The sequence below is a fragment of the Perognathus longimembris genome, chromosome 17 (genome assembly GCF_023159225.1).
Source record: "Perognathus longimembris pacificus isolate PPM17 chromosome 17, ASM2315922v1, whole genome shotgun sequence".
In the NCBI taxonomy this organism is placed as follows: domain Eukaryota; kingdom Metazoa; phylum Chordata; class Mammalia; order Rodentia; family Heteromyidae; genus Perognathus; species Perognathus longimembris.
This window is the reverse complement of record NC_063177.1, coordinates 35,074,751-35,087,158: the sequence shown is the minus strand read 5'-3', so window position 1 is coordinate 35,087,158 and position 12,408 is coordinate 35,074,751. Positions and strand designations below refer to the sequence as shown.

The 12,408-nt window shown below is 46.7% G+C and overlaps 1 protein-coding gene across 6 annotated transcripts; it reads left to right on the top strand.

The window, feature by feature from the left end:
* The first annotated feature begins 5,629 nt into the window (after positions 1–5,629).
* Positions 5,630–8,723, top strand: Atp5mc1 (ATP synthase membrane subunit c locus 1). Of its 6 annotated transcripts, none has more exons than XM_048366298.1 (5): positions 5,630–5,712; positions 6,318–6,367; positions 7,357–7,434; positions 7,787–7,965; positions 8,502–8,723. In XM_048366298.1, the coding sequence occupies exons 2-5, from the start codon at positions 6,329–6,331 to the stop codon at positions 8,614–8,616; spliced, it is 411 nt and encodes a 136-aa protein (XP_048222255.1). In that variant the 5' UTR covers positions 5,630–5,712; positions 6,318–6,328; the 3' UTR covers positions 8,617–8,723. The 6 variants fall into 6 exon arrangements, with proteins under 6 accessions (XP_048222255.1, XP_048222257.1, XP_048222253.1 ...); XM_048366300.1 differs by having other exon boundaries at positions 5,661–5,784; positions 6,320–6,367; positions 7,814–7,965; XM_048366296.1 differs by having other exon boundaries at positions 5,663–5,784; positions 6,320–6,367.
* The last annotated feature ends 3,685 nt before the right edge of the window (positions 8,724–12,408 follow it).

Genomic DNA, 12,408 nt, shown 5'->3' with positions numbered 1-12,408 from the left:
CTTGAACTCAGGACCTGGTTGAGCTCTGAGTTTTTGTTTTTGTTTTTTTGCCAGTCCTGGGCCTTGAACTCAGGTCCTGAGCACTGGCCCTGGCTTTCTTTTGCTCAAGGCTAGCACTCTGCCACTTTGAGCCACAAGTGCCACTTCCAGTTTTCTGGTAGTTAATTGGAGATAAGAGTCTAACAGACTCTTGCCCAGGCTGGCTTTGAACCGTGATCCTCAGATCTCAGTGTCCTAAGTATGGAGGATTATTGGTGTGAAGCATAGGTACACAGCTGTATTATTGTTTTTCTTTTGTTTTTCTTTTTTTTGGCCAGTCCTGGGCCTTGGACTCAGGGCCTGAGCACTGTCCCTGGCTTCTTTTTGCTCAAGGCTAACACTCTGGGGCTGGGAATATGGCCTAGTGGCAAGAGTGCTTGCTTCGTATACATGAAGCCCTGGGTTCGATTCCCCAGCACCTCATATGTAGAAAATGGCCAGAAGTGGCGCTGTGGCTCAAGTGGCAGAGTGCTAGCCTTGAGCAAGAGGAAGCCAGGGACAGTGCTCAGGCCCTGAGTCCAAGGCCCAGGACTGGCCAAAAAAAAAAAAAAAAGGCTAACACTGTCACTTGAGCCACAGCGCCACTTCTGGCCGTTTCTTATATATGTGGTGCTGGGGAATCGAACCCAGGGCTTCATGTATAGGAGGCAAGCACTTGCCACTAGGCCATATTCCCAGCCCTATTGTTTGTCTTGAAGGTGAGTTGAGCCCATGGGGTCATCTTAGGCTACTAAGTATGTTGGATGTGTAAGGAGATGCGGGTGTATATTCATGTGTCTTATGTGTGTGTGTGTGTGTGCCATGTGCTGAGCACATACATTGGACTACATGGACCAGAATGTACTGGAGACCTAAGGAGTATCCACTTAGCAATACCAAAGTTTGAACTCAAGATTCTGCACTTGCTCAACTTGCTTGAATAGCTGGCCACACTTCTGGCCCAGCTTTTTGTGTGTGTGCTTTTTTTGCTGATCTTGGAGCTTGAACTCAGGGCTTGTACTTTATCTCTGAGCTTTTTGTGCTTAAGGCTAGCTCCCTACAACTTGAACCACACCTCCACTTCCAGCTATTTGAGTAGTTAATTGGAGATAAAAGTCTCTCAGACTTTGCTGCCTGGGCTGGCTTCTAACCCAAGTCCTGGGCTGGGAATATGGCCTAGAGGCAAGAATGCTTGCCTCCTACACAGGAAGCCCTAGGTTTGATTCCTTAGCACCACATATATAGAAAAAGCCAGAATTAGCGCTGTGGCTCAAGTGGTAGAGTGCTACCCTTGAGCAAAATGAAGCCAGGGACAGTGCTCAGGCACTGAGTTCAAGCCCCAGGACTGGCAAAAAAAAAAAAAAAAAAAAAAAAAGGATCTAACCCAGATCCTCAGATCTCAGCTTCCTAAGTAGCCAGGATTAAAGGCCTGAGCCATCAGCACCAAGTTGGCCCTGCTTTTTGCGGTTTATTTTAGACATGGAGTCTCATGGATTTTTCTGCCCCAGTTTAGCCTCAAAACAAGACCCTCCAGATCTCATTGTCCTGAGTACCTAGGATAGGCATGGGCCACCAGTACTTTGCTCTACCTCCCAATTCTTTTTTTTTCTTCTTCTTTTTTTTTTTTTTCAAATTTTTATTATCAAACTGATGTACAGAGAGGTTACAGTTTCATACGTTAGGCATTGGATACATTTCTTGTACTGTTTGTTACCTTGTCCCTCATGCCCCCCTCCCTCCCCCCCTTTCCCTTCCCCCCCCCCCAGGTGTTCAGTTGTTTTATTTAACGAGCTGCCAACTCGGGCCTCATCCTACCCACCGACACAGCGGAGGTTAGGAGGAAGCCAACCTCCCAATTCTTGATATGGACAACAATTTTTCTCTAACTGCATTGTCTTTAATAATCTGATTTCTTATTTAATTATATTGTGGTCAGAGAATGTGGCCTGTGTGGTATTGACTCATGTTTATTAAAGCATGTTTATGGCTTAGTAAGTGGTCAGGTTTTTTAAAATTTCTCATGTGTGTTTGAAAAGTGTATATTATTTAGTTATTTGCTACATAGTTCTTTTTTTGGGGATGGGGGGGGAAGTCCTGGGGCTTGGACTCAGGGCCTGAGCACTGTCACTGGCTTCTTTTTTTGCTCAGGGCTAGCACTCTGCCACTTGAGCCACAGCGCCACTTCTGGCCATTTTCTGTATATGTGGTGCTGAGGAATTGAACCCAGAGCTTCATGTATAAGAGGCAAGCACTCTTGCCACTAGGCCATATCCCCAGCTCTTGCTACATAGTTCTATATAAATTCAAGAAATGTGTCTTCTGGCTGGGCCATGGTGGCTGAGGCCCGTAATGGTACCCACTTAGGAGACTGGGATCTGAGAATTGTAGTTAGGAGCCAGCCAAGGCAGAAAGGCAGAAAAGAGACTTATCTCCGGCCACTCAAAAACTGGAAGTGGAGCTCAAAATGGTAGAGTGCAAGCCCTGAGCAAAAGAGTTCAGAGACAGCAAGCAGGCCCTGAGTTCAAGTCCCACAATTGCCAAAAAAAATTTTTAATTAAAAATAAAGTCATCTTTATTGTGTCCTGGCTGTCTGATCTGTCAATTACTAGCAAAGCAGATTACTCTTCACCAGTTAGCTCAACTGGTAAAGAGAAAAGGCCTGTTTCTAGGCTGGGAATGTGGCTTAGTGGTAAAGTGCTTGCCTAGCATATATGAAACCCTGGGTTTGATTCCTCAGTACTATATAAACAAAAAAAAGCCAGAAGTGGGGCGGTGGCTCAAGTGGTAGAGTGCTAGCCTTGAGCAAAAGCAGCTCAGGGACAGTGCCCAGGCCCCGAGTCCAAGCCCCAGGACCGGCAAAAAACAAGCAAGCAAACAAACAAACAAAAAAGGCTGTTTCCTTTACAGTTTCAGTCCATGATTGGATGACCCTGTGAGAAACGTAATTCCAATAAATCAGTAAATAGCCAGAAGTGGAGGTAGAGTACCAGCTCAAGGGGTAGAGTACCAGCCTTGAGCAGAAAAGGCCAAGCAAGAGCCTTCGTCCCAGGCTCAAGCCCTTGTGCCAACCAAAAACAAATCCATTTTATTTCATGTTTGTTTTATAACTTATTTTATAACTGAAGATATAATTTTAACTATTCAACATGTATGGAACATTTATTTCCTTGTTTTCATTTTCAGTGAAGTCTGCAATGTACATCCTTGATATTTTTTTGTCATGGGGCTTGAATTCAGGGCTTGGGCATTATCTCCCACCTTTTTTCCTTAAGGCTAGTACTCTACCATTTTCAGCCACAGCTCCACTTCCTATTTTCTGGTGCTTAATTGAAGATAAAAGTCGCACAAGGCTGTGGATGTGACTTAGCAGTGGAGTGCTTGCCTAGCATGCATAAAGCCCTGGGTTAGATTCCTCAGCACCACATATATAGAAAAAGCTGGAAGTGGTGCTGTGGCTCAAGTGGTAGAATGCTAGCCTTGAGCAAAAAGAAGCCAGGGACAGTGCTCAGGTCCTGATTCCAAGCCCCAGGACTGTCCTCTTCCCCCAAAAAAGTCTCAAGACTTCATGCCCTGGCTGACTTTGAACCATGATCCTCAAATCTCAGCTTCCTGAGTAGCTAGGATTAGCCACCATCACCCAGCTTTGCAATGTACATCCTTTTAGCAGAATTTTTGTTTATGTGTGCCAGGACTATGAATGCAAGAGCTCAGTGTTTGCTTGGCTTCCTTGCTCATGGTTGATGCTCTACTACTTGAACTACATCTCCAGCTTGGCTCTTTGTTGATTCTTGGTTTTGTTTGTTTGTTTTGTTTTTGCCAGTCTTGGGGCTTGAACTCAGGGCCTGAGCACTGTCCTTGGCTTCTTTTTGCTCAAGGATAGCACTCTACCACTTGAGCCACAGTGCCACTTCTGGCTTTTTCTATATATGTGGTGCTGAGGAATCGAACCCAGGGTTTCATGTATATGAGGAGAGCACTTTACCACTAGGCCATATTCCCAGCCATTTTCTTTTTTATACTAGGATCAAACCCAGAGCATTGCACTTGCTTGACAAGCACTTTGCCACTGAGCCACATCCCTGCCCTTTGCTGATTATTTTGGAGACAGAGACTAGAAGACTTTCCCCCAGACTGGCTTTGAACCTCTCCTCCAGGTCTCAGTTTCCCAAGTAGTCAGGATTTACAGGCCTGGCTGAATCTTTGCGTTTCTGATTATTTCTTCATGAAGTATTTTTGGAAGTAATTACTGGGTCAAGAGGATGCAGTGGCAAAAGTTCTCAATTACTCAAGAATTGTGGGTCAAAGAGGATGGTCCATTCAGAGGCTCTCAAATAAAAATAAGTATTGCCAAATTGCTCTCAAGGAAAGTTTCCTAACTCACACTAGCAGTATGGGAGAGCTCCTAGCTTACAATAAAATAACTTTGTGCTTTTAATAAGAGTAAAAGCTCTGTACATCACTCTGACAATAAAGAAAAATAATAGTGCATTTTACGGTTGTATTTCTTTTTTTTGCCAGTCCTGGGGGTTGGATTCAGGGCCTAAGCACTGTCCCCGGCTTCTTTTTGCTCAAGGCTCGCACTCTACCACTTGAGCCACAGCGCCTCTTTTGGCCTTTTCTATATATGCGGTGCTGAGGAATCAAACCCAAGGCTTCATGTATACGAGGCAAGCGCTCTTACCACTAGGCCATACTCCCAGCCCCGGTTGTATTTCTTTGATTAGTAAAATTGAGCATGCCTAAACTTCACATTTCTCCCTTAAGTGAACTGCTTACTCTTATCCTTTAGGCTCATTTCTCTCTCCTTTTCTTGACAGGATCTCACCATGTAGTCACTCTGGTCTGGAACTCACCACCTTCGGCTTCAGCCTCCCCCCAGTGCTGAGATTAGTGCACAAACTACTACACGCAAATTCTTTACACACACACACACAACTCACCTTTCTGTCAGGGTATGGTTTTATACTTAATTTCGAACTATAAATATACTCCTAATTACACATATAATTTCTAAAAATAATAGTTACTAGTTCGTGACTGTTGAGCACTCACAAAAGCCCACAAACGCGGGACCATCGCTTTGGGAGCTTAGCAACCGGCCAGAATTTTCCATGGCGGAAGGTTCCCACAAATTACTAGGGTGGGAACTGCAGCCTAGACGTCGGCGCTCCCAACCCCAAGAAGCAACATCTCGCGGTATCTCAGTTGCCCGGGTGGGGATGGGAGGGTGGGCTGTCTCAGACCTGACTACAAACCCCAACATGCACCGTGCCCCGAGGCCGCGCGCGCCCGAATGAATACGTGGGGCTAAGGTCATGTGCCTGCTTGCGTCAGATGTCCGGTCATCACTCTCACGCCTTCTCTTCAGCTTGCACCTTGGTCGCCATTTTGTGCGGGAGGTTATGGAACCTCCGAGTCCCGTCCCCACCGACTCTATGGTCGAGTATTTCACGGATCGGCCAATCGTGACTCAGATCTCTGAGGAAAACCCCGCCTTTTTCCGCAGGGAGGCGGGAATTGCCACGAAGTTGCTGTGGGAGGAGAGAGGAAGAAGCTGCAGAAATCCAATAGGAAGGGGCGAGCTGATGACGCAAACCAATGGGGACGCGGGAAGGTTGCAACCAATCAGAGTAGAGGGGCCCCGGGACACGTGGGTGGGGGAGCGGAGCGCTGAGAGCAAGGGCTAAAGCTGCGGAGTGAGTCAGTCACCTTGAGCCGGGCGAGTGCCGTGTGCTGGGCAGGGGCTGCAGGGGAGAGGGTGTGCAGGTGATTTGGGGCCGGGAACCTGCGGGTGGCAGGGTGGTGAGGTGAGCGTAGGAGGAGGAGCATTTGCCCTCAAGATGGAAGAAACGAAGGGAGTCTTTCGCCTCACCAATTAATGTTAATTACCAACGGTAATGAGCGATAAACGGCCACTCCCGGGGCTAGTAGAGGGCAGATGTGTAATCTGGGCAGGATCCTGCACGGCATCTGCCCGGTTTCTGCCACTTCTTCCCGGGAGACTGCCTCCTTTCGCAACGTCTCTCCCTTGGGGCCCGAGCCTCTTTCTATTACTTCCGATTTCGGTGGTTTTTCCACGCTGCACACCCGCAACGCAGAAGGTGGTTGACCCTTGAGTCCGCTCTGTTCCTCTGACCTCTAATGCCCTCCTCTGCCTACGGCGCGATGCAAGGAAAAGAGGGTCCAGGGACGATGTGGGGGGATGGGGACGGTGCTGGGGACGACCGAAGGTCGTCACCATAACCAAGTAGCCATGCTGTCAAAGGATTTATTCGTTTCTCTCTGTTTTTGGTCTCAGCAGACTGAAAAAATGCAGACCACCGGGGCACTGCTTATTTCTCCAGTTCTGGTAAGCTAAGGTTGGGGTATCCTGTGGTGCCATGTATGGTGTGGGAGGCATCTGTATGGAATGAATGGAATGAGTGGAGTTTGGTGTCATGATGTTGGCTCTTTGAGGAGATTATGTGATGCAAGTAACCGCTGTTTAATTGGACCTGTAATCCAACTTCTCTTGGCTTTGAAATGTCCTCAGAGAGGCTAGAAATGACCTTTACCCCTTGTCAGGCCATGAAAATAGTCTCAATCTTGGCTGCATATTAGAATCATCTGCAGAGCTGTTAAATCTCCAAATATCCAGTCTTAGACCCTGGGTGGAACCCTAGGCCTTTAAAAAAAAAAAAAAACAACCAACTTCCCAGTGATTCCACAGTTCAGTGGACTTTGAGAACCACTGCACTAAAGAATATTTCAAGGAAAGCCAGGTTACTTGTGAGGCAGGTGGCACAGGTCTGTAATCTTAGCACTTAGGAAGCTAAGGCAGGGAGATCTGGAGTTCCAGGACAGCCTGGGCTACATAGACTTGAGAAAGAAAGAAGGCATATTACTGAGATCTCTCCAGAGCTGTATATTATCTTCCCCTTCCTTCATTACTGTGGTGATTTGGGTATAAACCTTTCTTGTACCCCCATCTGCGATGAGTGTGGGTTTTGTTCCATTCTGGGAAACTGATGAAGGTTGGCCCCATGGAAGTGAATTTGGATACATGTTTTTGTTTTGTTGGTGATTGAACCCAAGAATATGCACTACCACTCCCCAGTGCTTTGGATGGTAATGGGTTGCCATCACTGGTGACTACACCAGGCTCTCAATACAGCTGTCTCTGATGCAGGTCTGCCCGTCGGGTAGAAGCAAACATACATTGAAATATATTGCTCTTTTGTTTTTCAGTGCTGTAGTTTTTTTTTTTTTCCACAAGAAGCTCATCAGTTAGATTTTTGGTGGTCTTTTTCTTTTTTTCCCTTGCTTAACTTGGAGGGATATGTCTTTCTAACTTTGCAGATGCGCTGTTGTACCAGAGGTCTAATCAGGCCTGTGTCTGCCTCCCTCCTGAGTAAGCCAGAGGTTCCATCTAAACAGGTAAGGAAGTAGGGCCCTTAGGTGGCTTCCCAGACTGCAAATCTCTAAACTGAATTGCCTTAAGGCCTTATTAGGAGGAGAATAGAAGATCAGTGATGTAAATCTAAATCTCCAAAGGCAATCATTGTGGGTGAGAAATTTTGGAAAGGTGCCTTTGCCTCACTCCTACTTCCCTTGGTCCTGTCTGCAAATAGACCCCAGGACTGACATCCTCCCTGCATGCAAGAGTATTCTGTACTTATCAGGCAATTTTCCAAGACTTTCAGAGCTCAGAGGGTAGTGGGAGGGTTGGAGTCAGCTACCTTTCCTGCTACCTCATTATCTCTGTTCTGGCTTACCTTCCCTTGTCTAGCCATCCTGCCTGGGCTCCCCACTCCAGGTGGCCACACGGGAGTTCCAAACCAGTATCGTCTCCCGCGACATTGACACAGCAGCCAAGTTTATTGGTGCTGGGGCTGCTACAGTTGGTGTGGCTGGATCAGGGGCTGGCATTGGAACAGTGTTTGGCAGCTTGATCATTGGCTATGCCAGGTAAGGTTGGGGCATCCTAGAGCATCTTCCACTGTAAGTTAACCACGTTTGGGCAAACCTTCAGCGGGAGCTCCTCTCTGGAGCTTCTCTACCTCCTGTTTGCTCCAATGACCTCTAAATAAGAATTTAAATAGGTGTCCAACATAGCTCCCTTAGCTTGCCAAGTTGCTACTCTGCTTGCCCATCCAAATATCCAGTGTATGGGCAGGCTCAGTCCTCTCCTGGTTATACCAGCACTCCACCCTCACCCAGTGTCTCCCACCCCTCCCCTTGCCCTTTTCTTTTTTTTTTGCCAGTCCTGGGCCTTGGACTCAGGGCCTGAGCACTGTCCCTGGCTTCTTTTTGCTCAAGGCTAGCACTCTGCCACTTGAGCCACAGCGCCACTTCTGGCCATTTTCTATATATGTGGTGCTTGGGAATCAAACCCAGGGCTTCATGTATGCAAGGCAAGCACTCTTGCCACGAGGCCATATTCCCAACCCCTCCCCTTGCTCTTTTCCTCTCCCTGTGCTATCATCAATCTCTGTCCCTGGCAGGAATCCGTCTCTCAAGCAACAGCTCTTCTCCTATGCCATTCTGGGCTTTGCCCTGTCCGAGGCCATGGGGCTCTTCTGTTTGATGGTCGCCTTCCTCATCCTCTTCGCCATGTGAGGCTCCGTGGGGGTCACCCAGATGTTCCTGCTGCTTCGACTCCATGCCATCCCAGGTGCTGGAGTGTGCTAAGCTTTACCATTAAACACAACATTTCTCTAAACCCATATGCTTGTGCCTCTGTCCTTTGACCTTGGGAGGGTCTTGGTGGATAGAGGGACAGCTGTTGGTGTTGAGGAAGTCCCTAGGTTAGCAGAACTGCTACTACTGGGAATGTGGATTTCTCTGAATAGTGCTGATGGGTATTTATTCCCTTTCCTGGGACAAGTTTCTTAATTTGCACCAAGTGTTTTACAACAACCCTATGCATTGTTCTTGCAGTCATTAAAGAGGCTCATGCTTAAGAATGTGAAGTAAGCTGGGCAGCTGTAATCCTTGCTACTCAAGAAGCTGAGATCTGAAGATCAAAGTTCAAAGCGAGCCTAGGCAGGAAAGTCCATGAGACTCTTATTTCCAATTCAATACCAAGAAGCTGGAAGTGGAGCTGTGGCTCAAGTGGTAGAGTTCTTGAACACAAAAGCTCAGGGACAGCACCCAAACCAAGTAGGACTGACATACCAGAAAGGCAAAATAACTTGTCCAACATTACACACCAAGTAAGAGGCAGCATTGAGGGTTCTCATCCTAAACTCATCCTTTGTTTTTTTGGTGATGATACTTGGGGTCTGGACGCTGTCCCTGAGCTTTTTTACTCAAGGCTAGTGCTCTGCCACTTAAAAGCCACAGCTCCATTTCTGGCTTTTTGGTGGTTAATTGGAGATGTGTCTCGCAGACTTTCCTGCACTGGCTGGTTTTGAAGCTCAATCCTCAGATGTCAGTATCCTGAGTAGCTAGGATTACAGGTGTGAGCCACCAGTGCCAGGCTTTTTCTTTTCCTTCATTTTCTTTTTGCCAGTACTAGGGTTTGAACTCAGGGCCTTGTACTCTTGATTAGCTTTATTGCATTCCATACTAGCACGCTCACCACTTGAGCCACTTCCAGCTTTTTGCTGGTTAGAGATGAGTCTCATGAGCTTTTCTGCTCAAGCTGCCTTTGAACCGTGATCCTCAGATCTCAGCCTCCTGAGTAACTAGGATTACAGAGGTGAGCCACCAGCTTCTGGCAGAAACTGTATTGTCTAAGGTTTATGCAAGTCCAATGACTTGCCCAAGGTCATATAACACCTAAAAATTCCAACCTCTGGCTGGGGATATGGCCTAGTGGCAAGAGTGCCTGCCTCATATACATGAGGCCCTGGGTTCAATTCCCCAGCACCACATATACAGAAAATGGCCAGAAGTGGCAGAGTGCTAGCCTTGAGCAAAAAAAAGAAGCCAGGGACAGTGCTCAGGCCCTGAGTCCAAGCCCCAGGACTGGCCAAAAAAAACTAAAAATTCCAACCTCAATCTATCTGATTTATTCAACAGACTCAGTCTTTCTACCAAAAGATCTCTCACCCTTGATATATAGGTTAGCTGGCACCCACTAGATGCCAGTAGTATCCAACCATCTTCCTTCCAAATCATAACCAATTAATAAATTTCAGATATTAACAAATGTCTTCCAGTAGTTGGGTGATAAAATCATTCAGTTGAGAAATAATCTGCCATAATGTGCCATTCTTTTCACCTTAAGTAACTCCTTCAAGGTGTGGTTAGCAAACCAGTGATAGAGCCTGAAACAGTCAAGGAATCTCAGGGCCTAGAATGGACTGAGCTTGAACTGACATTCAGTGTCCTTCTCACCAAGGGAGCAATGGATTAACTAACTGGTAATGCAGTTATGCAAACATCACCCTCTGGGATATCACACTGGCACCCTTGCTTGGTCACCAGCTCTGATGGTAATCAAGGAACAGCCCCTAGGGAGGGTAGTTGCTTTTCTTCCTGTGAACTGCCAGGAATCTATTCTGTGGGCACATGTGCCAGTATTGGGACTTGAACTCAAGACCTCTTATTTGCTTGGCTTCTTTTCTTCCTTCCTTTCTTTCCTTTGTTTCTTTTTTGTTGTTGTTGTTGTTGTTGTGAGGCTTCAACTCAGAGCCCGGGCACTGTCCCTGAGCTCTTCTGCTCATGGCTAGGGCTCTACCGCTATGAGCCACAGTGCTACTTCTGGTTTTCTGGTGGCTTTGAACCATGATCCTCAGATCTCAAGATTCCTGAGTAGCTAGGATTACAGGCGTGAACCACCAGTGTCACCAGTGCCTGGCTTGGCTTGCTTTTTTTTTTTCCAGACCTGAGGCTTGAACTCAGGGCCTGGGCACTGGCCCTAGCTTCTTTTTGCTCAAGGCTAGCACTCTACCAATTGAGCCACAGCACCACTTCTGGCTTTTTCTGTATATGTGATACCGAGGAATCAAATCCAGGGCTTCATGCATGCTAGGCAAGCACTCTTAGAACTAAGCCACATTCCCAGCCCGTGGTTCAAGTGGTTGGTAGAACACTAGCCTTGAGCTTAAAAGCCAAGTGAGAGTTTGGGTCCTTAAATTCAAAAAGAAGTAAAAAAATAAAAAGCTTTCAGGAAAGGACCAGGGGTATGGCTCAAGCAGAGCACCTGCTCAAGGATTTAAGTTCAACCAAAAAATAAAAAATGCATAATAAGCCAGTATAATTAAATTATTAAATAGAGCTATTGCTTAGAAGCCTCGAAACATTCCAGTTCTGATTTTTCAGGATTTAGGACTCGTGGGACTCACTTATTATTCCTAGTTTTCTGCTAAGACAAAAGACTGGGCTCAGGAAGGAGTACCCTTAGAGTGGGGAAGGAGAAGAGAATAGCAGTGACTTGAACCCTAGCACTCCAGGACACTTGGGGAGGAAACTTGCTTAGGTACACTAGGCCCAGTGCAGAGCAACTCCATGCTGGGAAGGAAATTTAGATGTGGGTTCCTGTACAAGGGGGTGGGAGGAGACCACTCTAGTCATCTACCTGCACCAGAGCCATGGGTGTAGCTCCAGATAGCATTCCAGCCAAGTATTCGATGCCTCAAAATTAAGTGAGCACTAGAAGTACTTCTGGCAGACCCCATGCTAGACTCTCAGGCCTCCCAAGAAGGACATGTGATGGAGGGATGAGCTGCTTCTGGAAGCAGCTCTCAACCCCTGTAGGCCTTCAGGCCTTGACTTGCAGATTTCTTCGTGCAAGATTGGCTCAGCACTAGGAAAGCATACATATCTGAAGAGGTAGTAGAAATCCTACTCATCTATGGCCAGGGGAGGGGCAACAAGTTACTGTGCCTGTCTTCCTTTGCATTCTATGCATCACTTTACCCAGCATCCCTGAATGTCACACCCTAGAGCTACAAGCATAGGTGTGTGCTTCCTGCCCTGGAGGAGGCCCTAGCAAGTGGCCAGACAGGTGAGTAAGCAAACCACTACAACAAAAGGATGTGCTATAATAAAGTGATGAATAATGAGCCATAAGTACCAGTGGAGGGACTCATTAAAACAGACTAATTAATTATTGCATGGAAACAAGGTATGGCAAAGAAAGTTATATTCTAGCCAGCCTTGAAGGATGAGTAAGAATAATGTTGATCGTTATTGAACTGGCCAGTCATTGGGCCATTTCATTATTACATTATCTTGTTTTAGCAGCAACAATTATTTTTCCAGATTTACCAATGAGGAGATTATGGAAAGGTTAAATAAGTGACAACTGGGCACTGGTGCTCACACCTGTAATCCTAGCTACTCAGGCTTGTATCTGAGGATTGTGGTTCAAAGCCAGCCCAGGCAGGAAAGTCTGTGAGACCCTATCTCCAATTAACCACCCGAAAACTAAAGTGGAGCTGTGGCTCAAAGTGGTAGAGC

Excerpts from the sequence above, each read along its gene's own strand:
- Atp5mc1 (XM_048366298.1), top strand. The coding sequence starts at position 6,329 with ATGCAGACCACCGGGGCACTGCTTATTTCTCCAGTTCTG. Across the intron at positions 6,368-7,356 it reads TGCTTATTTCTCCAGTTCTG|ATGCGCTGTTGTACCAGAGG; the intron begins GTAAGCTAAGGT and ends CTAACTTTGCAG. Across the intron at positions 7,966-8,501 it reads TTGATCATTGGCTATGCCAG|GAATCCGTCTCTCAAGCAAC; the intron begins GTAAGGTTGGGG and ends TGTCCCTGGCAG.